Here is a 24,887-nt window from a genome sequence, read left to right on the forward strand (position 1 = left end):
CCGCCCCGCTGCCCGCACCGGCCCCGCACCGCCCCGCTGCCTGCATCGGCCCTGCCGGCAGCCCCCACATCCCCCGACTTTGCCCCCACCGCCACCGTGCCCTGTCCCGCGGGTCTCTGACACCCGGCGTTACACAACCGGGTGCAGTGCCAGGCCCGGCTGGGGCCGGTGGTTGAGCATTAACCTCGGAGAAACCGGTTTCGCTCAAGTCCCCAGGGGCTAAATATATCTCTTTGTTTGTTTTTCTTTCCCCCAAAAGAAACTTATCTTGCAGGTCCCCATCCCGGAAACTAACTGGCTAAAGACTTAACAGATTTTTTTGTTAAGGACTTCAAAAGGCTGCTGGCAGCAGCAACTGGCTGCCATGCTCCCAGGGACACAAATCCCGACTGTGTGGAGATGCTCCCACAGACAAAGCCACTCTCTGTGCCAGGACAGGCAGCACGGAGCTCACAGGAGCTTACAGAGCACTTGCATCACGTGAAGCCTGCAGGACTTGTGCATGTCTAAAAGGAAACAGCTGAAATACACCACAGACACAATTTTATGACACAAGGAAACGGATTTTTACTGCTCAGAAGTCCTGGACAGACATGGAATAAAAGACTCAGGGCATCACATCAGCATCCTGTTCCAACTACCTGAGAAGTTGCAGCTGACCAGCCACAAGGACAAAAGGATTAAAAAGGAGTTTCTCCCAAGGGACAGTGTCCAGCCTGCAATCCCCTGGATCATCATCCACCTGGGGTGCTGATCACACGGGGAAAAAGTGTGGAGCCTGGGCAGGAGCCGCCACCCCTTGACTCACCTGTGGGCACTGCCCTCCCAGCCTAGGCAAACACTGACACTGTCCGTTCCAGGGCTCACCCACACCTGGCAGCAAGCTCTTGTCCTTTGGCAAAAGGATCAGACTCTCAAATGTCTCTGCAGAGGCAGCAGCAGCAGTGGGAGAGGGACACAACATGACTCAGGAGCTTGTCCAAGCTGGCTTACAGTAGGAAAACACTCAGGGAAGAGGATCCAGCTCCATGTTCTTCCCTCTTGCTACTCAAAACATGCCCAGAGCCTCCCAACAATCTGGCAGTGCTACTTCCCACTGTGTGAGACACTCTCCCTTTAGTAGCAGCTTCCCACGCTACCTTCTTCCTCCTTCCCATAAGGCATCTATGGCTTTTGAAGATTTTTTTTTTCTTTTTTAAAAAAAGTCAGTGAAATTAGCGACCGTGGGATCTCTGGAACCGCCAGTGCTGACGGCAGCACATCCAGCAGCGAGGATGAAATCTGCTACAAACACACTTTTCTTCAGCCAGCAGCTCAAACTGGAAGTGGCCCGACTTGAGGCCACAAACACCGCAGAGACGCTGAGCAGGCAAGAAGAGCGCAGAGGTGCGTGACAGCCCACGCCACGCAGAGCTGTGCCAGACCACGGTCCTTGTTCTGGTGTCAGGCTCTTCCAGGCTCCAAAAGGCACAGCCCCACCCGCCCCTACCTCAAGGGGAAGGAGAAGTACTTGTTCCCTGACTTGCAGCGGATTTGCTCCCATTGGATACGCAGCAGGAATGCTGACTCCTCAAACCCATCCACAATGTCCTGGAAAACAGAGACAGGAGTCAGTACCAGGAAAGTGGATCTGCCAGAGGATGGAGTTGGCAGCTCCCTCTCTGAGGCAAGTCACAGACAAAGCCATTTGCAGCTGGGAAGCCTCTGACTTCCCTCAGGAGGGTGATTTAACTCACGCTCCCTCCAAAAGCTTCTCGTCTTTCAGCCCACTGAAGTTTGTCCTGCTTGGTTGAAGAGAATGTCCCACTCTCCAGCCCTGGCAGGGAGATGTGGCTGGACTGCAGCTCTGCCCTCCCCCTGCTCTCCACACCAGCCCTGTCTGTGGGGACGCACCTGGAGCTCCCGCAGACACTGCCCTTCCAGCCTGCCAGACAGGTCCCCGACGCACCAGGCCAAGCTGATGTGGAACGATGGGTTCTGAGGGCAAAACAGGGATAAGGATGTGAGGGCTAAAGGAGGCTTTGGTCAGTGCACAGAGCCATAGAGGGAGATGCTTCTGCCCTGCCTGGGATCACAGAGGCTGGAGGATCCCAAAGCTGGGAGTCCCCTCTGCCAACTCAACAGCTGCAGAGCTGATATGGACAGTGCTGGAGGCAAGAGGAGTCCTGGCTTCCCACCCCAGCCCCTCTGGACACCAGTGGGCAAGGCTGCCTGGTTCCCAGCCTCCCTGTGCTCAACTCTGCAGCTCTGTGCTCAACTTCTCCCCACTGTCCTTGAAGAATCTCTCAGAACTGGTCCCAGAGCAGGTACATGGGCCTGAATAACCCACATGAGCTCCCTGCTTGGCTCTAGAGACAGACAAACTGGGGTCTGGCCCTTCAAAATCCCAAACCTGTTCCCAAAGCTAGTACTAAGCAAAAAGGCTGGACTAATGCCCAAGCAAGCTGCCCAAAGCAAAGACACAAGGATTGTCCTCAGTCCCACAGTGCCCATTCTATCCTAGGACAGCCCTGTTTCCATGCACAGCAGGGCAGCCACTGCAACTGCCTCCTGTTTATTTGAGTGAACATCTCGCAGGGAACCAGCTGGCATGTCCAGACTGGCAGGGGAGCAAGCAGGAAACGCCTCACCTTGTAGAATGTGGGAAGGTCAAATTCCTCTAGAACGCCATCCACCTCCGAGACCAGCTCCAGCAGCTGGAAATGCCCAGCAGAGACCTCCAAGCCAATAAAGGTCCTAAAGAAAGGCAAGGAGAGACAGCAAGCACCCTTTCATGCTGCAGAAAGCACAGCCCTGAGAATACTTCATTCCTACTGGGCAAGTTCCCTACTCCCTAACACAAGGAAATCTGGGGAATGCCAGGTTTAAAACAATGATGCTGATTGTATTCTGAAGAAAAACAGAAGATGTGGTAGCAGGGAGAAGCAGCACTGGATGATAAACCATGTAGATTTACTAGATTAGCCTAGTACCTTTTGGGACATGAAAATCAGTTTTCTAGGCAAAGGATGCACTGGATGGGAATTTCAGCAGAGTGCCATGCCCATGCAGGAGCTGCGTTAAAAAAGTGGAAGTTGTTGGTGAGGTTTTACAGTGTGAGAGGAAGCAGGGAATGGGAAGTGCCAAGCTGGAGAGATATGACAAAGAAGTCAGCACCTCCTCCAGGACTGTTGGGATGACACTTTCTAGAGTCATTGAGACTAATCATTTCTTCCTTTCCAAGAGGAAGCAGAAGATTCGAGCATCACTCAGGTTCCATATCCATTTTTTCCTACCCATGACTATATTGGGCTGCCTTTCCCACCAGATTCAGCAACTTTCTGCAATTTTAATCACCTTTCCTTTGACATTCAAAAAAAATTAATTGCATTCCATTGGAATCAGGCTTCTGAGCTGGCGCCCAGGAGAATTAGCACCATCTCAGCTATTTCTCTCCAGCTCTTGGAAGACCTGCACTACTGTTTCACGACTGGCACTGCTGCCAAAAGAGGTGGTCCCACTCTTCTCGCCCCAGGCTGTGCATTCCGGCTAATGTGACCCAAGGCTTGCAGAGAATCACTGCCAAAGCTAAAAATTTGTACAGATGGCTGGGGAAAGGTGTGAAATGTCTGGAGATGATCTGGAGGTGATCACATACTGTGTTGTCACACAGCCCAGCCGTGGGACAGGCAGGGTGACACTTCCCATCCACCCAGCAACTTGCTCAGGCTTGTCCTGGGGCAGGCAGGCTGCTCCACTGTGCACTCACCTGGTTTTGTTCTGGTTGGTGTAAACCTTCACTTGGTCAGCCACGCAAAAGAACCTGAAATAAGAAAGATCCTATTTCAGCTGCAGGGAAAAAAATAAAAAAGGAGAAGATGAGGAGAGGCCAGGACTGTTACCAAGCCATGGAAAGATACAGGCAAATATATGCTGCAATCATACCAAATTGGTGCAACCAGAACATTTTGGGGTCCAAATCAATTAATTCCCCTCCCATTTCCAGCCCTCCAAAGCCGGAACAGTGACAGAAGCCCTGAAGCAGCTGATGCTCAGCCAGGGCCTGAGCCAGACGTAAGCAACAAAACCATCCATGGCTTAGAGGATGGCACAGCTCTAGCCTGATCCTGGAAAGCCAAAACCTGGCGACAGATCCTGAGGCAGTGAGGAAAAATCCCCAGGGCTTTAATGTTCGCAGCACCAGCTGCCAGGGACACCTTAGGGCATGGATGCTGGCAAAGCACGGATCCCGAGGGCAGAGCAGGGGTGTGAGGAGCGCTGTCCCGGGGCTCTGCCAAACCCACCTGTGGAAGGCGGCCAGGCGCTCCCTGAGCGAGCGAACGAAGGGCTCAATCCAGTGGTAGCGCAGCACCACGCACTGCGAGAGGCTCAGGTGGAACTCCTCCATGGCAGCCAGCGACGGGACGTAGGTGCGGGCGCGGGACACCAGCAGCTCCAGCAGCTCCAGGAATTCCTCCTGGGCAATGTCTGCGGGGCAGCGCCGTCAGAGGAGCCGGGACCGGCGGGAGCCGGGGAGCAGCGGCTGAGTTCCGTCCCGCCATCCTCCCGGTCCCGTCCCGGTCCCATCCCGGTACCTACAGGGCAGGTAGACGTGCGTGGCCCAGTTGCCCCGCTCGTGGGGGAAGCCGCGCACGCGGCCGCCGTGCCGGGAGCTGTCATCGCTCACGGCCTCCTCCGGGTCCGGGTCTCCCGGCAGGCCGGCGGGCGCGGGCAGGCGGGGGCGGCCGGCGCTGCGGGACCGGAGCGGGGTGAGAACGAGGAGGAGGAGGAAGGCCGCGCGCTCCCGCCGCCTCCCGCGCGCTCCCGCCGCCGCCGCCCCACCGCACCCACCTGGTCCCAGGGGGCCCCTGCGCTCCGCGGCCCCGGCTCCCCCCTTCCTCCTCCTGCTCCTGCTCCTCCTCGGAGCTGCTGTACCCCACCAGCGCGGCGCTCATGGCCGCGGCTGCGAGCTCCCCGGCCGCCCCCGCGCCCCGCGGCCCTGAGGCGGCCCGGGCCCGGCGGGAGCAGCCGGGCCATGCCGAGCAGGCCGCCTCGCCAGTTTGAAAGTACCTCTGCGCTCCCGACCGCGCTCCCTAAATGGTTGTCGCTTTCCACCTCCCACGGAGGGATGAGTTAGGCTGGAGCTGGCGCCGACGCGGGTCCCCGCGCAGAGCCCTCGGTAAGACAAGGTTGGTATCGCTCTCTCCTGCGAGGGGCACAGTCTTCCCTCCCCGTTCGGCCGGGTTGCGTCGCCGGTGGGTTCATCCTGCCCCGGTTGGCGGTGTGTGCGGGGGAAGGTGGCACCCGGGCTGGGCTGAAGTTTGGTGTCCCGCCGAGCTCGGGTGCAGGTACCGGCACTGCGAGCCCTCGCTTCGTCAAGGTGAGCTCTCTAGGAGAAGGAGAGCATCCTGCGTGCCGGCAGGGCTGCGATGGAGCCTCTGGGAGCTTTACTGCCCCAAACTGTGCTGGAGCACAAAATAATGAAGTGTCCCCATAGCCAGAGGTGGGTCCAGGACTACCTGAGCTGTGGGGCTCAACCTGGTCTCAGCTGAGTGCCGGTGGAGGTGGGGATGCTGGGGAGTGGGATTCTCTGGTGCTCTTTATTGCATAGTTTTAAACATAAAAAATATTCTTGTGGTATACCAAGGATTTCCTTACCCTGGGGGCAGGTGGTTTGACACAGACGTGTGGATGCTTTTATGGGGCTGGGGGCTCAAGGCTCAGGAATGTTGCTTGCTGCTGTTCACCAGGGCTTGCACCTTTTTCTCTCTTGAGGTGTGTTCACACGGTTGCTGTCTGTTGCTCGCTGGTGGGTCTTATTCTTCTTTAAATTGGTGCCAGGTTTTATTGGACATCTCTATAAAGGCTGGAACTTTTCAGTGAGCACAAGCCTGATGATGCTCTGTAGCAAGGCCAGGCTGCAGCTCTGGCGTAGGTTGGTTGGCTTCAGTGTACTTTTATTACATGGTTTGGTAGGAGGTTCAGCTAAGCCACTGCTTTAACTCTTCTTTTATCTTCACAGAGTGATCCCTGTGGGTTCTGTCTGAGGATAGGATAACACTGAGGGCAAATATTCTCCTGAGCTCCCTGGCTCTTCCAGTCTACAAGCGCTGCCCAGAGAGGGGGAAATGCTTTGCATGCATCCCCTGGGTATTGGGCTCAATATCCAGGCTGCAGGAGGAACAGAACCGTTTCACAGAGCTGTTTCAGCTGGGGTGGGATCATGTTAGGATCTGCACTGACATGTGTAAAATCTAACCCAGTAGCTTCTTGATTGCACAGCGTTTGGTGCATAGCCTGTGCAGAGAGACCGATGTTCTGGGACAGTGCCACAGCAGTGCTGGAGATCCAGTGACCCACTCAAGGCTGAGCTGAGCGGGCCCTGGGCAGTTGTGCTGCCTCTTGGGAGAGCACAACACCCAAACGTGTGCCTGGCTGTATCTGAGCAGAGCTCAGCCCTTTCCAGGCTGAGAACTCCTTGTCCCAGGCCCTTTGCACAGCAGCAAGAGGGGCTCTGGTGCCAGGCTGGCTTCCTGGTAGCTTTGCAGGGCTGCAGGAGAGTTTTCAAAGAGAGTCATGGGGGAAGGCTGATAGAGAATTGCCCACATTTCTTCTAAGACCTGACTTGAGCTGTCCTCTTTCTTGCAGAGAGAGCTGCTTCCTGGGTTGTATCCTGTGCTCTTCACAAGTGGGAGTGCATCGCAGCCAGCACGGAGAAGGGCTTCCTCTCGTCTTCAAGGCACTTGCCTCTGCCTCCTGTTCCCTTGTCCAAAAGAAGGAAAAGCCAGACCAAATCAGTCCATAAAGAACCTGTGCTGGTCTAAGGAGGAGGCTCTGGAGTCTCTTCACCTCTTTTCTTCCCAGGATCCTGGCTGTGGGCTGGATTTTCTGGTCTCAGCTTGAGGGGATCATTTACAGGGAATCAGGATCTCAGAATCTTTTGGTCTTGCTTTTACTTGAACCCTTTCATCCGGGAAGCTGAAGCTATCACTGCTAAAATCCCATTTTTTTTCCCAAGCATGTCAGAAAGCTGGCAGCAGCAACAGCAGCAACCACAGCAGCCGCCGCCACCGCAGCAGCACCACGCTGGGGCAGCCGCCCTCCCAGAGCACTCCATTCCTCCCAGCACTGCTGACAACCCCCTGGGCTGTGCCGTGTACGGCATCCTGCTCCAGCCGGACCCCGGACTGCAGCACCACCAGCACGCCCCCATCCAGGCTGGAGAGCCATCCCACAAGTGCGGTGTGTGTGGCCATGACCTCGCCCACCTCTCCAACCCCCATGAGCACCAGTGCTTGCCAAGCCATGACCGCTCTTTCCAATGTACCCAGTGCCTGAAGATCTTCCACCAGGCCACCGACCTCCTCGAACACCAGTGTATCCAGGTGGAGCAGAAGCCCTTTGTGTGCGGGGTTTGCAAGATGGGTTTCTCCCTCCTGACCTCGCTGGCGCAGCACCACAATGTCCACAACGGCAATGCCATGAAGTGCTCTATCTGTGAGAAGACCTACAAGACTCCCGAGGTAGAGCATTCACAGCCTCTGGACCCCTCGGAGAAGCCCTATAGCTGCTCCATCTGTCAGAAAACCTTCAAGCACCTCTCGGAGCTGTCCCGGCATGAGCGCATCCACACGGGTGAGAAGCCGTACAAGTGCACACTGTGTGACAAGAGCTTCAGCCAGTCCTCCCACCTGGTGCACCACAAGCGGACGCACAGCTCGGAGCGGCCCTACAAGTGCACGGTGTGCGAGAAGACCTTCAAGCACCGCTCCCACCTGGTGCGCCACATGTACGCGCACTCGGGGGAGCACCTCTTCAAGTGCAACATCTGCGAGCTGCACTTCAAGGAATCCTCGGAGCTGCTGCAGCACCCCTGCACGCCCAGCGGGGAGCGGCCCTTCCGCTGCGGGGAGTGCCAGAAGGCCTTCAAGCGTCCCTCGGACCTGCGGCAGCACGAGCGCACGCACAGCGAGGAGCGGCCCTTCAAGTGCGACCTGTGCCAGATGAGCTTCAAGCAGCAGTACGCGCTCATGCGCCACCGCCGCACGCACAAGGCCGAGGAGCGCTTCAAGTGCAACCTGTGCGAGAAGGGCTTCGTGCAGCCCTCGCACCTGGTGTACCACCAGCACGTGCACGGCATAGAGAACCTCTTCAAGTGCAACGTGTGCCAGAAAGGCTTCAACCAGTCCTCGGAACTGCTGCGGCACAAGTGCGTGCAGAACGCGGAGCGGCCCTTCAAGTGCGCGGTGTGCAACAAGTCCTACAAGCGGGCCTCGGCTCTGCAGAAGCACCAGCTGGCCCACTGCGCCGAGAAGCCGCTCAAGTGCACGCTCTGCGAGAGACGTTTCTTCTCCTCCTCGGAGTTCGTGCAGCACCGCTGCGACCCGGCCCGCGAGAAGCCCCTCAAGTGCCCCGACTGTGAAAAGCGGTTCAAGTACGCGTCGGACCTGCAGCGCCACCGGCGCGTGCACACGGGCGAGAAGCCCTACAAGTGCTCCTCCTGCGAGAAGGCTTTCAAGCAGCGTGAGCACCTCAACAAGCACCACAGCGTGCACGCCCGGGAGCAGCAGTACAAGTGCATGTGGTGCGGGGAACGGTTCCTGGACTTGGGCCTGCTGCAGGAGCACAGCGTCCAGCACACGGCCGAGGGTGCCTACCAGGTGGCTGCCTGCTTGCCATGAGCCTCCCGCCCCACGGTGGCTTTCAGCTTGCATGGGACGCTCCTGAGCCTCAGCCTTCCCTTCCCTCTCCTCGGTTCTTGGCAACCTCCAGGGAGTGTGGGGGAAAGGGGGGGTACGGTGTGTGGGCAGGTAAACTTTCCTCTGGCCTCAGACATGCCACCTGTATCGAAGTAGCGACAGACGATGTGGACATCTCAAAGGGGCGGAAAGGAAAGGAGGGAGGTGGAGAGAGGAAACTATGCCTGCAGATGCTGGTGTTCCCCAGACTGTAGTTTGTGCTGTACCTGCAGTTCCAGTCCTGGGAGCTCAGCTGTCTGTTGCAAGCACCAGCTCTTTGCGTGCAGCCTTTTTCCCCTGCCCTGCCTGGCAGGTGGGGAGGATTGGGTGACTCTCCTTCTGGAGAGGGTTTAGGAGCAAGGCAGAGCCAACCCTCCCTTCTCCCAGGGTGTGCTGCTTGGCATAGAGATGTCAGGTTTCTGCTGCTGGGGTCTCCCAACTTGGTCCAGGCTCAGTTGAGGGCATTATTTCAGATGGTTATTGTTGATTGACTGCCCCAGCCTCCCCTGCTCTCCCTCCTTCTAGAGTGTTGAAAGGGAAAAGCCATGGGGCTTCACAGCTCCAAAAAGCACTTTGGCATTGCTGCTTTTGCAGTGGCTGGCTGTCACATGCTGCAGGGGTTCTGAGTGAGCCTGCCTGCCCCCTGTCCCTGCCAGCTGCACAGGGAGCTGTAGGAAGCGCTGTGCTGCCACCACAAAGCATGGCAAGGAGCACTGGGACAGTCTGCCTGGGAGGAGGTCATGGATTCTCCCTCTCTGGAGACATTCAGAACCCACCTAGACATATTTCTGTGTAACCTGCTTTAGGTGACCCTAACTTAGCAGGGGGGTTGGACTAGATAATCTCCAAAGGTCCTTCCAGCCCTAACAGTTCCATGATTCTGTTACAGCATTCATACCCTGCTCCCAACCAAAAGCCTGCCATTCAAGAGCTGCTTCCCAAGGGACTTAGCCTCCTCCTGCCTTGCCTCTGTGCCCTTGAGCACCCCTTGGGCTGACAGTGGTACCTCCAGCAGGGTCAGGCAATGAGCTGTCACAGCTCCAACACTAAGGGGTGAGATGAACACTACAATAACCTACAACTGCAGAGGTGTTGCCATGGCCAGCCATAACCCACAGCATGTGCCAGGGGCTTGGTGTCTGATTTGCTGGAGGAACCAGAGCGAGCCAGGAGAATCCTTTATGGCCTGCAGGCTCAGCTCCATGGGGAGGGCAAAGTTAGCAGTGGGTAAAGGAGAAATCTATTTTTTCCCCTCTTGCAGGAGTCCTTTTTTATCCCTTTGCCCTTTCTTTACCTCGTCTGTATTCTTCAGGTTTTGCACACTTCTTGTAAACATCACTTAAAAATAAATCTCCCCTAGGTTGATGCAGCCTCAGGTGTTTTCCTCTACAGGAATTTGCTGGCTTCTCACGTCCAAGAGATCCATTATGTGTCAGTTAGATGCCTTGGAGGTTGAAGATGTGCCTACTAGGTTGTTCCCCAGCCTTCCCCCTCCATCTTTGGAGATAGTAAGTATCCATCTCTGGAGATGTTCAGTCCCTGGCTGGATGTGGTCCTGGACAACCTGCTGTAGTTGACCCTGTGCAAGCAAGGAGTTGGACCTGATGGTCTTCAGAGGTCCCTGCCAGCCTCAGCTCGTCTGTGGTGTTGGCTCGTCTGTGGTGCTCTTGTGAGGTTTTGAGCAGCAGCCAGGGTGTTATCCATGTGCTGCACGAGAGATTAGGACAAGGTTAGTGACTGTTGTCCATAGCAAGTGTATACAGATTGCAGAGGGTTGGACTGGGCCTGCATCTCAGTTGGGGGACACTTGTCTGAAAGGTGGAGAAGGGCTTTAGTTTTCCATTTCCAGCACGGTGAGGGGAAGAGGGTGCATTTTCAGGGGCTGGGACAGGGCAGTGACAGGGTAGACCCTGGGCTGTGTCTTCTTTATGTGCAACTTTAAGGTGATTAAAACAGACTGTGTTCTCTGCTGCCCAAGGAAGAGGGACCCATGATGGTTATCTTACTTTGTGCTGCCTCAAAGATGTAGAACTTCCTACCAAGTTTTCCATCTGTGTTTCTTTTTCCTCTTTTTTTTGTTTTACCTTTTTTTTTTAAACAGTTTGTTAAAATTCATTAAAAATACTGTATAGTTTAACTTGATGTCATATAGAATCTTTTAAAAAAAAGATGTGGTAACTTGGATTTTTAAAGAGCTCTTTAGTTCTAGGTAACTGGTTTTTGCTGTTTAATATGTAGTAAGTTCAGTGTATGCTTTACTGTAGGAGTAAAAGAGAGTCCAAACAAAGGAAGGCTAATCCTGTCTTTGCAGAAGGGCTTGGTGGTGATGGAGGCTCAAATGTGGGACCAGATGAGGACTGTGGCACCCATCTGAACCCATGCTCTGTTCCTGCCTTGGGCTGTGGTTCCTCTGCTCTTGCCCAGCACAGCTGCCAGGGGTTCAGTGGTCACTGGCAGCCAGGATCAGTGCCCAGGGCTCAGAGCTTGCAGAGAGGCTTATCTTTGCTAGGAGGAGGGTGTGAGATAGGGTCAGCTGCAGCCTCCATGGGCTGTTGTGGCTCTTCTGTTTCTTTCTGAAGCAGCAGAGGGGGGTTTGGAGAAATCATCAGCTGGCTGTGCCCTGCTCTCTTCCCTCCCCAGGAGCCCAGGGGAGCTGCCTGGGTGGCTGCCTGGCACTTGGAGCAGAGGAGGGTGGTGGTGAGCCCCAGACACAGCTCCACACTATGCAGAGCCATGGGGCTGCCAGATCCTGTCCCCTTGGTACAGCTGGACACAGGGACGTTGGGGGGTGTTTGTCTCCTGCTGAGCAGCTGGGAAAGCCCTGGATATCCCAGTGAGGAGCTATGGCTCTGCCTAGGATGTGGCAGTAGCCAAGCAGTGCCCTGGGCAGAGACTCATCAGGGCTGTGTGCATGAGACACCCCATGCCAGGGAGAGAGGGGAGCTTGGCAGGGATGAGCCCAGGTCCAGGTCATCAGCTGGTGAATAGATGCCTCCAGGTTCAAAAACATCATGGTGCAGGATTAGAAGATCATTATTAGGGCTGGCTGTGAGTTCATGGTGACTCAGTCTTGTTTCATTTGCTGCCCTGCAATAGCCCAAATCCTGTAGAAGCCCATGGAGAACACGAAGCTGCAGCTTGTGGGTAGAGGACCTCTGTGGGGTGGGTACTGAGTGGCCACAGAGATCTTTGGGTATATTTTTATAGGAGCATTTTTTAGTTGGAAGCAGCAGTGTTGCCTACAGTGGTGGGGGCAGCAGGTCCATCTCCATTGCTGTGCCTTTAGGTGGTGTTTTGTCCCGTGAGGTGGGAGGAGGTGGAAGTAGCAGGAGGCACAGAGTGTCAGGAGCACTGAGCTGCTGCGTGGGGAGGCACGGGCTGGCCTGGCAGCTGATGTCCCTGGGGCATCACACTGCAGGGCTCTCTGCTGACTGCTGCTGTTTGCTTTTCAAACCAAAGAGCAGCTGGGGCCAAAGCCCTTTGGGGAGCAAACCATGTCTCTGCTCTGTACCTGTTGCACTTCACTTCTGGTGTTTATTTCAAGCAACTTTCAGGCTCCTGCTTCTGCTTGGCCTCTTGCATTCCTCGCTGCCCTGCAGCACCTCAAACAGTTGCTGGGCTGGAGCTGGTGTGCCACCAGCCCTGTGGCAAGTGCTCGAGGCAGCTCAAGACCTGGTTGCAGTCCACCTGAGGATGCTGAGGGGCTGGGTAGCAGGGGTCCCTCCCAAAGGGTGGTTCTCCTTGGCAGGCAGTCTGAGCATAGAATGCTGCTGAGGAGGTGGAGAGGAGGGTTAGGTTGGCCAGAGGTTGCATGGGTGTTCTGCAGGTCCTAAGTCCTGCTCTCTATGGCTGCTGTTCCTCTGGTCCTGGGTCCAGGAAAAGGTAATCTGTAACCTGGGCTTTTACTGATCTTCACTTCCCCTGATCCTACCCACAGGATGCCTTTAGCTGTCTCAGCCCCTTCCCTTCCACAGCTTATACTTTCAGAAGACATTCTCAGCTTCTTTTCTTTGTTCAGTTCTTTATTTATAAGCAGTTGTTTGTTTTTCATTCCTTCTTCCCTAGTGATTGAGAGGTCTCTTCCTTCCTTCCCACCTGCCTCTGCTCTCCCCAGCCCCAAATTCCTTTCCCAGGCTGAGGCTGGATCCTGGTGGTACCAAACCACTGATGGTGAGATCAGGTGTTTAGGACCTGAGTCTTGCTGGAATCCAGTGGGTGCTTCTGGTCCTTCCCCACAGCAGGCCATCCATTTCACTGGGCAGGGGCAATGCCTGTGAGCTGGGAGCTTGGCGTGGGAGCCGGTCCATGCTCTGACAAGTGAATCCAAGCCAGGACCAAGAGCCAGAGTAGAGCTGTAGGAAATGGGGACTGGGGTGGGGGCTGCCATTTCCATCTCCAAGGCTGAGGATTAAGTCTGTGAAGGACTGTCAGACATTCCTGGGGAGATGTCATGGCACTGGGGTGGGCTCAGGCAGTGCAGTTGGTTCCCCTGGGAGTGCTGTGGAGCAGCTTGAGTGCATCAAGCTGAGCTGAGTTAGCTGTGGCAGGGACATCCCTGGGACCATGGGGATGCTCAGGTGGCCATGCCAGCTCTCCAGTGAGCAGGTGCCATCTCTGCAGTCTGGGTGGGAAGATGTTCATGCTCTGGTCTTGGGGCCCATGTGCTGGTCTGGGGGACAAAGGGGAAAGCATCCTCTGACAGAGTTTTGGGACCATCTCTGGGCACTCAAGCCTGCCCTTACAGGGAGAAGAGGAGGGAGGAGAACCCTTTCTGCACTTCCCTTGGGTATTTACCATCAAGTCCAGGCTGCAGCTGAAGCCTGACCATTAAAAGTAGGCAAAACCCTCTTGTTATACTTCAGAATTTGACTCTTTCTCCATTGGGTGGTGAGTTCACCTGTGGGAAGGTTCCTGTGCATGCAGGTGAAATGCTGAGATTCATAAGGGCAGGTCAGTGAGGTCTGGGGCTGGCAGCCAGGCCCGGGTGAGCACCCAGCTTCTCCCCAGCTGCCCGGCTTCCTCCACAGCAGCTCCTGGCAGCTGCCTCTGGCACTTTCTGGGTATGAAGATGCTGCTCTCACAGTGTGCCTGGGATGCTCCGTGGGGAGAGCAGGACCACAGGTGGGAGCTGGGCCGTGGGCTTGTTTCTGAGTGCCTCCAAGCCGTGGATCTGAGGGACTTCATGGTCAGTGGGATTCTTGGGTGCCTCCCAACCTGTGGTCATGACTCCGGTAGAGTTCCCGGGGCTGTTGGAGGTCACAGCCAAGGTTGCTGAGGTTTGTGTGGCTTGCAGTGCCTTTAACACTGCTCTCCATGTGTTTCTAAGATGATACTCCATGTATGTGTGTATATATATTGTAATAACACATCCCGCTCTTCTGTGTGAGTGTCAAATGGTTTTGCTTTACTAATAAATTTATAGTTATTTATACCTTCCTGTGGGTGTGTAAGGTTTCTGGAGCAGAGGCCATGTGCCAAGCACTGCCTCCTCATCTGTCTTTGTGCTCTGTCTGGCTCTGCTTGGGGTTTTTTTAATTTTTTTTTTTTTTTTTTTCTTTCTTTCCCCTGAACTTTTTTGAAGTAGAATTGATGGTTCATCTTCTTGGTAAGCAGAAGATGCAGAGTACAAGCAGGCTCCCAGAGGCTGAAAGCAAACACAAGCAGAGTATGCTGAGTGGTTTTGCCCCTGCTAGAATTGGAATGATCCCTCCCCAGGGCAAAACTCCTCCCTGGGAGCTTCAGGGCAGGAGCAGGCAGGAGTCTCTTCCTGCCAGAAGGGAGCAGCTGTTCAGTGGGTAGAAGCTGCTGCATGTTGTGCTCTGCAATCCCAGCCCCACATAAAACTGTCCAAGCTTTTCCTGAGGGTTTGTTTTGCATCCCCCGTCCTGTGATAGGAAGAGAGGAGCCTGCTACGGAGCTGCTGGGGCCAGGCACAATGGGTACTTGTTGCCCACCAGCATGGAGACACCTATGGAGCCAGGGAAGGAGGAAGCAGGGCAGGGAGCTCTGGGCATGCAGAAACAGGCTGGACATGGGGCACAGAATCCATGCTGGCACCTGGATTCCAGGGTGTCATTGTGGCCAAGATTAGGGGCAGTGGGAAAGGCTGGCAGTCGTGCAGGGCTGGAGGTAAACGGATCAAGCAGCAATTGGCAGGCTCAGCAAGGGGAGGCTTAGCCCAACCCAGCACAGATTTGCTGTGGTTGCTCAGGAGCTGGGGCAGAGCTGTGGGTGGAGCACCCTTGGCACATCACCTTGTGTCACCCCACGGGGTTTCAGCAGCTCCACTGCTGCTCCTCTGCACATCCCTGCACATGGGTGAGACGAGTTCCTTCCCCACAGCGCTGCTGGTGAGTGCCTGGGGGAGCTTTGGTGGCTCCAGAGATTTTGAGGGTGCTCAAACCTGTTTGATTTTGGGTTTTTTTGCAGCACCTTGCACCAAAGCCAGGCTGGCTGCTGGAAGCGAGGGCACTCAGGACAGCTGGGTGCCAGTAATCCCATTTGCAGGCAGCACAGGGCTAATCCTCGCAGAGCCCTGAGCCGATTGAGGTGGGCTGGGGGGCAGTGGCAGTGAGCTGCAGTGGCCGAGGGAGCCCACGCGTCCCAGGGTGGCTTCCCAGGGAGGCAGTGCTGAGCCTGCGGGGGTAAGTGGCAGCGATGGAGGCGAGGGATGTGGCTGGGAGCTTTGCAGGCCCACCTCTCCCATCACAGGGGGGTTTGGTGATCCAAAAACCGGGGGATGAGCTGTGCCGGTCCATCAGGAGTGATGCTGCGAGGGCTGGGTGATGTGGAGGTTTCATCAGCTGCTGGGAGGGAAGGAAAGGCCACGGTGCTCCCTGCTCTAAATGAGGCTGTGGGTCTGTGCCCTTCTTGCTCTTAGAAATGAGACTAAGGGCCTTTGCTGGCTGGCAAAAGGAGCTGCCACAACAGGTGGTGGCACCGCTGGGTGCCTGCAATGCAGCAGGATGCATGAGGTGCCAACTCTGTCATGTCATTGATGGCAAATCCTGCCTACTTATTCCTGTTTCTTTCAGCAGCTAGTTTTGTGGGGACCCACAAATGTTTCTGCCCATTTCTTGTTCAGATCTGGCAGCGGAACAGCCTTTGACCTCCACTTTCTTTCCCAGACCAAGGACAGGGATATGGTCCAGGCTTTTACAGCTGCGCAAGCTCATGTGGAGGGAGGAGGAGCCCTTAGCTGACAAGGGGGGCTCGCTGCAGCCTCAGGAAGCTTTCTCTAGGATTGTTTGGGCTCAACTGTGCACCGGGACCCTGGGCTTCTTTGGGATCTGTGAGAGTGCCAAAGCTTGGGGGGAAATGCCTCTGCTGCAGGCACTGGCAGCTTTTCCTTGCTGTTCCCAGGACATTCACAGCTCCTTAATCCCTTGTACCCAGTGAGAGATACAAGATAATTTAATTGGTTTCTGGCTGTCAGGCCCCAGGAGGTGTTTTACAGCTGCTCTGTCCAGCTGTGGGGTGTGGGGGTCTCTGGGAGAGTGCATGGGAGAGGGCTGAGGACACACATCACCCTTCCTGCAAACCCCAGCCTAGGTTTAAGGAGCCAGGCTTTGGAGAGCCCCCAGTGAGCCATCTCATGATGTCCTGCATGCCTGAAAGCTGCATGAGGGGTTAATTCAAAGAGCCCAGTGCTGAGCAGCTTCCAGCCTCTACCTGCTGCATGTGGGGCTGGGATTGAAACTCATGTGCAGACTCCTGGCCGGGCTGGAAGGAGCTGAGGGATTTGCTTTCTTTTGCCCTTCACAGGTATCCCCTGGGGGCTGTCTGAGGTGCTCCTGAGCCCTTCATTTTGGGCAGAGCGGGGTACTATAGAGGGGCATTTTGTTGCTCCTTCAGAGGAGCAACAGCAAGTGACACCCCCAGTTTGAGCTGGATGAGAGCTGGGGTACTATAGAGGGGCATTTTGGGCAGGGCACAGCCCTTCAGAGGAGCAACAGCAAGTGACACCCCCAGTTTGAGCTGGATGAGAGCCCCCAGCTCTCATCATTCAGTACCTAAGAAGGGGAATGTGCAGCATCATTTGGCTCACTGGTGCTGTATCCCAGCCTGGAGCTGCTTCACAAAGGGGAGGAAGGGACCCAAAAAGACCAAGCAGCCAGAGCTTGGACAGCTGAATCCCTGCTCTGCAGCATCTTACTTTTACCTGCCCTATCAACATCACAGCAGCCAGTGCTGGATGCCTTTGCTGCCCTTGCCAGAGCCCCAGCAGTACCTGTCCCAGCAGCCACCATGTCCCTGGGGTGTGGCTGACAGGTGGTGGAGCAGAGTTATTTTGTAGGGGCAGAAAGAGGGGATGTGTGTGCTGTGACATGAACTTCCACATAAAAAATTCTGTTCAAATTACTGCTCAGCTTCCCTCAAATGAAAAATGATGGGGGGAGAGTAGAGGACCCTGAGCAGAGCATCACAGTTTCTGTGATCTATCTGCAATGGCTTCCTAGTCAGGACAGGTTGTGAAAATAAACCATCTAAATGAGGAGCTACCTTCAGGAAAAGCAAGTTTAACTGAGATGGTGAGAATAAAATAGGGCCTTAATTTTGCTCACAATGGCAGTGAGGGGTGAGGGGTTGAGCTGGGTTTGCTCTGGCTGTGCTGCAGTGCCATGTCTCCCAAGCAGGACCTGGAAACAGAAGGACACCAAGGACCTTCTTGGGCTCCTCAGGAGACAGCCCAGTGAGCAGCTGGCATTCCCTGGGCAGTGGGCACCCCTGCTGCTGGGCTCCTGCCAGCTGGAGACCCCTGGGCACGGCCCGCAGCCAGCGGGATGATGGGCTGGATTGACCGGGTGGTGCCCCAGCCCCCGGTGCCCCATGTGACAGAGGAGACCCCTGTGCGGGAGCTGCAGCCAGCTAAGGTGAGCAGGGAGCCAGCCTGGGGGTGTTGGTGACACCATGAGCATGATGAGAGGTGTCTGGTGCCCCTGCATCCATCCCCAGCACTGCAACAACCCCAGGAGGGAAGGGGCTGGGATGCATTCCTACTCTGAGCTGCTGGGAAGCAGCAAGAGGATGGGGAGTCCCTGGGGTTTGCAGCCACCTTTGAACAGGGACAGTGTCCCCTGTGCCCTGTTCTCTGACACCTCCTGCCTTCTGTCCTGAAGGCACCCCCAGGAAAGGCCGGTGGCCCCACAGATGCTGCTGAGCGGGCACGCACTGAGGGTAAGCCCCACACTGGCTCAGGCTGCACATCAGTGCTCCTTTCCCCTCCTGTCCCTCTCCTGCCTGGCCTCCTGGGGGCTGGCAGAGTGGTGATAGGAGCTTGCCTTATTTTCTCCTGCTGCTATTGAAGAAACGGAAAAGAAAGTGGCCTTTGTGGTTTCTGAGGACTCGAGTTCTGTGTTTGACAGGTACAGCTCCTGCACCCTTTGTGCAGCATGATTTGCTTGGGATTTTGCTTTTTCTTGGGGGCTGGATGCCTTGGATGGCGTTCCCAGCTTGACTCACACCCTTCCCTGGCAGTGTGGGGAGCAGTGTGCTCTCCTGGCTCTCCCATGGGCTGGAGAAGGTGATTCCCCAGCCAGCCCCAGCCCCAGGGCTGCAGGCACTCGGGAAGAGCTTCGAGACAAGCATCGACATTGCTGATGAGGTAGGAGACAGATCTGGGAAATTAATTTGGTGTAATTGAGCTTCTGCCTCTTTTTACCTTTTCTTCTTTTTTTCCTTCTTATCACTTTCCCAGTGCTAACTGGGAACACTAAACCTGCCCTGCACGGGTTTCTACCTTCACCCATCCCTGGGGAAAGGGCAGGTTTCCCTCCCCACTCAGTGGGGTGATCCCTCTCTTGGGCTGTCGGGTTTTCAGACAATATGTTTGGCTTTTCAGACAGAGGTCCAGGTCCTTGGGGATGAGGATGACGATGGCCTGGGTAAGGAGAGCTGGGAGTTTGTAGCTTGCAGCATCCTGGGACTCCCATATCCCACCTCCCTGGCTGGTGACTCCGGCACTATTGTCCCCTTTTGCTGGCTGATGGGGGCACCTGGAGCTCCCAGCAGTGTGGATTCCCCATGCCCACAGCAGTGCTCTCCTTGCAGAGATAACTCCCTTCGATGCCGAGGAGGATGTTTCCGAGGGCGAGCCGGAGATTGCCCCGGAGCAGTGGTGGGTGCCAGCGAGGCTGGGGGGATGCGGGAGGGCAGGAGGGCACAGGATGAGCTCCCCGAGCGCGGCACTCTCCCCGCAGGACAGGAAAACGGGTGCTCAGCTGGCTCTCACAGGGTTTCGAGAGGATTTTGCCGCAGCCAGAAGGGATGAAAAAGCCGGAGGTGAGCACTGCCTAGCTCAGGAAGAGCGGGGGCTGCCGGGCAGAGGTGACAGTGGGGCGAGCTCCCTGCCTTCATCCTCCTGCACACCCCAGCTGCGACCTTGGGGAGGAAAACCCAAGGGAATTCCGCAGAGCAAAAAGAGATCTCTGGGTGCTGTCCCGGTGCTCCTCAACCTTGATGCGGGGAGGACCCTTCATTTGGGCCTGATGGGCTGGTGTCAGCATCGCTGGTGTCTGGGTTAGCTGGCTGTTGTCACGGCAATGGGGCTGAAACCAGAGCGGGTGGTGTGTGGGGCCGAGCGTGTGGGGCCGAGCATGTGGGGCTTAGCGTGTGGGGTCGAGCATGTGGGGCCGAGCGTGTGGGGCCGAGCGTGTGGGGCCGAGCGTGTGGGGCTGAGCGTGTGGGGCTGAGTGTGTACCCTTCATTTGGGCCTGATGGGCTGGTGTCAGCATCGCTGGTGTCTGGGTTAGCTGGCTGTTGTCACGGCAATGGGGCTGAAACCAGAGCGGGTGGTGTGTGGGGCTGAGCGTGTGGGGCCCCTTGCGGTGGGGACATGTCCACCTGGGGTGGCCTGAGGCCGCAGGCAGTGCTTTGCCACGTCTATCCGTCCCTCTGTCCCTCTGCAGACAGAGCCGAAGGAGAGGAGCGAAGGCGCGGTGGAAGGTGAGCGATCCGATCCGCGACTCCCGGCCAGGCCGGGCCGGGCCGAGCTGGGCTGGCCTTGCCTCGTCTCGCCTCCATGGCCAGCATTCCAAGAGTGCTGGGAGGGGTGGGCACACGGGTCCCAGGGGTGGGGACACAGGTCCTGCCATCATGGCACGGCCCCTGCATAGCTCCTGTCCCCATGTGGCCATGTCCTCGCCCCAGGCAGGCTGCCAGGGAAGCCCCCGAAGCCTGTCCCTCTGCGGGAGGTGACCCTCCCTGGCTTGCTCCACTTCCCAAAGATTTATGACAGCTCCATTGCCAATCCTTCTTCTTTTCAATAAACCTGAGCAGGCACAGAAGGGACTAAAACCCAGGCGAAGTCAAAATGCAGCGCTCCAGGCCCTCAGAGCGCCGCAGCAGCAGCCCAGGGCCAGCCGGAGCCGGGGGCCGCCCTGAGCCCTCAGACCGCGGCTGCGGATGCCGCCAGGTAACCACGGTGGCACCTTCTGCAGGGCCCTGGTGACCACAGGGACGGCTGGTGCGGGAGCAAAGGCTCTGGCTGCCAGCCTACCAGGGGTTTCTTGTCTCCAGGATGTTCAGCTGGTTTGTGCAGGGGCTGGAGAAGGTGATGCCACAGCCAGTGACCAGGGAGAAGCAGGACACACAGGTGGGCTGTCTGATGGATAGGGAAAGAGCACGGGAACATCCCTCACGAGCAGGGCATCCATCCCCTGCCCTGCAGATGTCACTAGATCAGTGCTGGGATCTGCTGTGGTTTGGGCTATCACCAAGTTTGTCAAGAGAACAAGTCCCCATGATCTGCTTAGCTGATGAAAGGCAGTTTTTGGCTTCTAAGCAGCCGGAGATCCTGTAGAATGTGCTTTCTTTCCTTGCCTTTCTGTGCAGCACTGGCTGGTGTCCAGGCTCTGGCATCTCATGCAGGTGTGGTCCCAGCTCTAAGGAGAAGCAGCAGCAGCTTTATATAGCTCTCCTTTCCTTCCCTGGCCCCCAGGCAAACTCACTTATGTGGTCCAGCTCTGCACCATTGTGTGGGATGCTCGTGCCTGTGGCCACGCCATCCAACTTGCCACAAAAATGGGATATTTAGGGTAAAAGGACTAGATGTACTGAAAATGGGGCATTGAGGGTACAAATTAAGGGTTACTGAAAATGAGCAGTGTCTCATTGTTCCCTTCTCCTCTTGACAGGGAGTGGCCACAGCAACCTTGAGTCCTGTGGAACAAAGTAAGTGATGGATCCATTTCTTCATGATGGTTTGACTGCCAAGGTCTTTATTGGCTTGGGTTACTGGGAGGAGGGGTCACAGGCCTCTTTATCCCCTGGTCTGCCCTGGGTGCCAGCTCAGGAGCCCCTGGAATTGCCCAGGGAAGCCATGGGAGGTTGTTGACACTTGAGAAGAGGGAGCTGTTGCTGAGCTGTGGCATGGGCTTGGTAAAACTCAGGCTGAGGGAGTCTCCAAGTGCAGCATCCCAGGATCCCAAAATCCTCAGGTTCTGGGTTTTGAGGTTAGTGCTGATATCAAGGTCTGTCCTGAGCCATGCTGGAGCTGGAGGGATTTGATCGAAGAATTGCAAGGGAATTCAAACCTGCTGCATCCTTTTTCTCCTTTGCTGTTTGCCAAGCCTGGTGTGAGATGTCTAGGAAGGTACCCCAGGAAAACAAAATGCTGGGATTAGATGTCTTAGAATGGAATCTGCATGGCTGTGGGAAAACCTGCAGGGTTCACACTGCTGTGTGCCTGTGGAGGGCATCAAGCACCAGCTCTGCAGGCAGGGGGGGCTTGGCTCCCCACTGCAGCCACTTTGGGGGATGCTGGACAAAATGCAGGGCCACAGCTGCCTCTGTGGATGGTGTGGGCAGGGTTACACACCCCTGTGCAAGTGCTGTGCCTTGAAAGGAGTGGCTGGTTGGGCTGTGGGAGCTGCTGATGAGAGCAGGGACAGTTGAGGCACATGGAAAATGCACACCCCAGGGATATGCTGGGAAGTTGCTCCCGCAGGCCAACAGCCCCTTGGCAGAACCTGAAATCCTGGGGTAAGGCATTTCTCCATATGTTTGTACAAACTGCAGGCCTGTGTGCTGCCATGGGCCTCAGAAAGAGGCAAAGCCAGGGATGCTGCTGCCTGTGCTGGGCGAGCACAGCCCTGGTGCCCAGCTGGCTTTGGTGCCTTGAGGCATCTCCAGGTCACTTAACCCTGCCCAAGGAAGGGAATGATTGGGTCAAGTAAGAGATCTGCCCTGGCACCAAACTGCCAGCACGCTCATTAATGTTTTCCTTCTCCTTTTGTTTCAGGGGGCAAAGGGGCTTAGCGCCTCTGAAACAAACGGAAAATGAAGACTGTGGCAAGCCAGCCCTTCCCACATCCAAATGAGACCAACCTGAGGAGAAAGCACAGCTGGGGAGGAAAAGCAAAGGGGAATCTGCAAATGGTGTCTAGCTCCTTCCCAGCTGAGGCAGTGGGGACCCAAGGCTGGCACAGAGACTCAGTCCCAGGGCTGTCCCACTTGGCTCCCTCTTTGCTCTGGGAATTGGAGCTGCTGGTTTTGCAGGATGGTGTCTATGAGGTGGGAACTATAATTTACAGGATGGTAGAAAAGCATCACTCAGACACCTCAGTGGCAGAAAGCCTCTTGCTGCAGTCTCCCAGCACTCCTGGCCCTCTCAATGCCCCCACAACATCTGAATATTCACCCTGAAACCCCCAGCTGAAGTCTCCAGGCTTCTTTGAGTCAACTTCTGCCTCTGAGGTGTAATGTTATAAACCTCTTGAAGCTCTTGTCAGCTTCTTGTTGCTTTTCTTCCATAACTGAGTGTTTCCTCCCAGCAAGTGGAAAGGGCTCTGATTTGCAGCAGCAAATCAGGTGGGTGAGGTTAATCTCTAGGTGAATAGGTTGGAGTTAATGGTTAAACATATTTGCCTGGGCTCTTCTTCTGAGAGAACTTACCCCAAACTCTCCTTACCCCCAACTAGGGCTGCTCCCTCTTGAAGCTCTCAGCTCCATGGATGCAGCACTAACTGCAGCAGCAGGAATGTCCCAGCAGGGAAGGGATTCCAGGGGCTGTCTCCAGCCCAAAGGCTGCAGTCAGGCATGGCCAGTGCAGGCACACTGGGCTTAGGGAGGTGGGAGCCTCTGCACCCCATGTTTTGGATACCTGGAGTGCAGACTGGTTTGGGTTGTGAGCAGCCTTTGAAGATGATCTGGTCCAACTTCCCTGTCCATTAGACAAGGTTGCTCGAGGCCCTGTACAACCTGGCCTTGAATTCTTCCAGGGTGGGGCAACCGCAGTACACTATTCCTTCCTTATGTCCAATATGAATGTCCCTCGTTCAGTTTAAAACTGTTGCCCCTTGTCCTTACAGACCTTGGTAAAAAGCCTTTTTCCATATTTTGAATAAGCCCCCTGATGTATTGACAGGCCAGGTTAAGATCTCCCACTGTTGCATCTCTTTAGGACCATCCAGGCAACTGCAAAAATGAGTTGTGAGCCAGGAGACCACCCTGAGATCCACCCCCTGTGTTTATAACGAATCTTGCTTGTACCAGCACACACTTTTAGTATTTACCACATTTTCATATAATGTATCCAAAAGCCATGGTGTGCTTTAAAAGCCATTTCCCTGATTGCTGTCCCATGTTTTAATTAATGGAGATCCAGAGGGAATGGGCTAAAGGCACTGTGGACACCATGGGGTGGGTAAATAAGCCACAGATACGACACTGCATGGGTTTCCTGCCTTTCTGTAGTTCAGTTTGCACGTTTCCTATTAGCTTTGCTGTGGACATGTAAGTTTTGCTGTCAAGCAGACCTCAAAATAAACTGGTTTTACAGTGAGCGGATGTGCTTCCTCCTCCTGTTTCTCTGGTGTGAGCCTGACGTGGTAGGATGGGTACCCCTGGGACATGGAGAGGGCTCCTCATGGGTCAGACTCCTCACTTTGCAGCTGCCTACAGCCCCCGGTAACCTGCTGTGGGTTTTACCCCAGAGATTCTGGGAAGTGCTGTGGGATGTTCCTTGCCTGGGAGAATGCTCAGAGCGGGCAGGACATGGTGCTTGAGTGCTGTGATGTGGGCTCTGGGTTGGGTCTTGCAGACCCAGCACCCTTGGGCTGTGCTAGGACAGAAATTCACTGGGGGATCACAAGGGGAAAGGCTTTGGGCTCTTCCAGATTGTAAGGAGGGACAAAATGTGGCCTGGAGATGGGCCAGGACACTGCTGGTGGAGGAGGCTACATGTGCAGGGCAGCCAGCACTCATCTGTGTGCAGAGGATTATAGCTTTCATAGAATCACAGCATGCTTTGGGTTGGCAGGGCCCTTAAAGCTAAACCAGTTCCACTCCCCCTGCTATGGGCAGGGACATTGACCAGCTTGCTCAAGGTCTTCATGGGGTTTTGGCTGTGCTTGGCAGAAAATGGTGAATTTTCTTCTTCCTTCTGGTAAAGGCACCAGGGCAGCCCGGCTCAGGGGTGACACTGTTGAGTCAGGGATGGAAAGAAAGACTCCAGTCTTCAGGTGGATCAAAAAGCCCCTTTAATGAAAGTAGTGGGTCTTTTTATAATGTGACTCATTAAGGTGATACTTGATTGGTCACAAAGTAGAAACATCTCACACTATTGGTGTACTATGAATAGCACACTGTGGAGAACCACAACTATAAACAATGGTTACAGAAAGAGAGATAATAATTGTTTTAATTCTTTTCCTCTAAGATTCCCAGGCCCAGCCTGGGAGAAATGATCACTGTTCTTTCTTCGACTGAACTGAGAATATCAACACAGGGGCAGTGAGAGTGCAGTGCTGAGTGCAGGCTGAGAGCTGCTTCAGCACTGCCCCACTGAGCACAGCAAACCTGGGACCTGCCCTGGCTTCTGGAGAATGTGCTACTGTCCTTCACCACCTCCCTTTCCCCATTGCTGTTTCAGTTCATGTGGTCCCTGAGGAGCAGGAGGAAACCCATCTCATCCTGCAAGAGATTGATGATGGCCAGGTTAACGAAGAGATGCCAGCCTGGGCTCATGAGGCTGAGCTGCAGGCAGATGCTCATTCCCTTCCCACCATAGAGGAGGAACCTCAGGAAGAAGAAACCAGGTAGGGGAAGGGAGATGCTCTTGATGGGCAGGTCTGTATGTTCTCCAGCCACCAGTGTGGTGACCATGGGAGGGGACAAGCCTGCCCCTGGGCATCCATCCTTGCAAGTGCTGGTGCTAGAGCTGGTGGCCAA

General features: G+C 55.5%; 3 protein-coding genes across 4 annotated transcripts in view; 2 read left to right on the forward strand and 1 right to left on the reverse strand.

Annotated features, from left to right (window-relative positions):
* Nucleotides 1-542: 542 nt before the first annotated feature.
* USB1 (U6 snRNA biogenesis phosphodiesterase 1) lies at nucleotides 543-4,940 on the reverse strand. The gene is made up of 7 exons (XM_041458571.1): nucleotides 4,831-4,940; nucleotides 4,579-4,730; nucleotides 4,284-4,467; nucleotides 3,749-3,802; nucleotides 2,631-2,736; nucleotides 1,894-1,977; nucleotides 543-1,590 (listed from the first exon to the last, which is right to left on the reverse strand). The coding sequence occupies exons 1-7, from the start codon at nucleotides 4,932-4,934 to the stop codon at nucleotides 1,486-1,488; spliced, it is 789 nt and encodes a 262-aa protein (XP_041314505.1). The 5' UTR covers nucleotides 4,935-4,940; the 3' UTR covers nucleotides 543-1,485.
* On the forward strand, nucleotides 4,935-14,151 carry ZNF319 (zinc finger protein 319). 2 transcript variants are annotated; one of them, XM_041458569.1, is made up of 2 exons: nucleotides 4,935-5,168; nucleotides 6,628-14,151. In XM_041458569.1, exon 2 carries the CDS (start codon nucleotides 6,999-7,001, stop codon nucleotides 8,658-8,660), a length of 1,662 nt encoding a protein of 553 aa, XP_041314503.1. In that variant the 5' UTR covers nucleotides 4,935-5,168; nucleotides 6,628-6,998; the 3' UTR covers nucleotides 8,661-14,151. The 2 variants fall into 2 exon arrangements, with proteins under 2 accessions (XP_041314503.1, XP_041314504.1); XM_041458570.1 differs by having other exon boundaries at nucleotides 4,935-5,158.
* The window catches only part of CNGB1 (cyclic nucleotide gated channel subunit beta 1), a 36,049-nt gene continuing 21,266 nt past the window's right edge, over nucleotides 10,105-24,887 (forward strand). The window contains exons 1-13 of the mRNA XM_041458572.1: nucleotides 10,105-10,225; nucleotides 17,354-17,590; nucleotides 17,837-17,894; nucleotides 18,025-18,082; nucleotides 18,195-18,321; nucleotides 18,538-18,601; nucleotides 18,768-18,834; nucleotides 18,917-18,998; nucleotides 19,625-19,661; nucleotides 19,995-20,130; nucleotides 20,235-20,310; nucleotides 20,852-20,888; nucleotides 24,589-24,754. Of these exons, the coding sequence (XP_041314506.1) occupies nucleotides 17,501-17,590; nucleotides 17,837-17,894; nucleotides 18,025-18,082; nucleotides 18,195-18,321; nucleotides 18,538-18,601; nucleotides 18,768-18,834; nucleotides 18,917-18,998; nucleotides 19,625-19,661; nucleotides 19,995-20,130; nucleotides 20,235-20,310; nucleotides 20,852-20,888; nucleotides 24,589-24,754 (998 nt within the window). The 5' untranslated portion in view covers nucleotides 10,105-10,225; nucleotides 17,354-17,500. The remainder of the gene's footprint in view (nucleotides 10,226-17,353; nucleotides 17,591-17,836; nucleotides 17,895-18,024; nucleotides 18,083-18,194; nucleotides 18,322-18,537; nucleotides 18,602-18,767; nucleotides 18,835-18,916; nucleotides 18,999-19,624; nucleotides 19,662-19,994; nucleotides 20,131-20,234; nucleotides 20,311-20,851; nucleotides 20,889-24,588; nucleotides 24,755-24,887) is intronic.

This window comes from Pyrgilauda ruficollis, unplaced genomic scaffold (genome assembly GCF_017590135.1).
Source record: "Pyrgilauda ruficollis isolate IOZ18807 unplaced genomic scaffold, ASM1759013v1 scaffold13, whole genome shotgun sequence".
Classification (NCBI taxonomy): domain Eukaryota; kingdom Metazoa; phylum Chordata; class Aves; order Passeriformes; family Passeridae; genus Pyrgilauda; species Pyrgilauda ruficollis.

Coding starts and splice junctions, on each gene's coding strand:
- USB1 (XM_041458571.1), bottom strand. CDS start 4,934: ATGAGCGCCGCGCTGGTGGGGTACAGCAGCTCCGAGGAGGAGCAGGAG. Junction 2,737..3,748: donor ACCAACCAGAACAAAACCAG/GTGAGTGCACAG, acceptor GCCTTTCTTTAG/GACCTTTATTGGCTTGGAGG. Junction 1,591..1,893: donor AGTGTCTGCGGGAGCTCCAG/GTGCGTCCCCAC, acceptor TCTGTTTTCCAG/GACATTGTGGATGGGTTTGA.
- ZNF319 (XM_041458569.1), top strand. CDS start 6,999: ATGTCAGAAAGCTGGCAGCAGCAACAGCAGCAACCACAGCAGCCGCCG.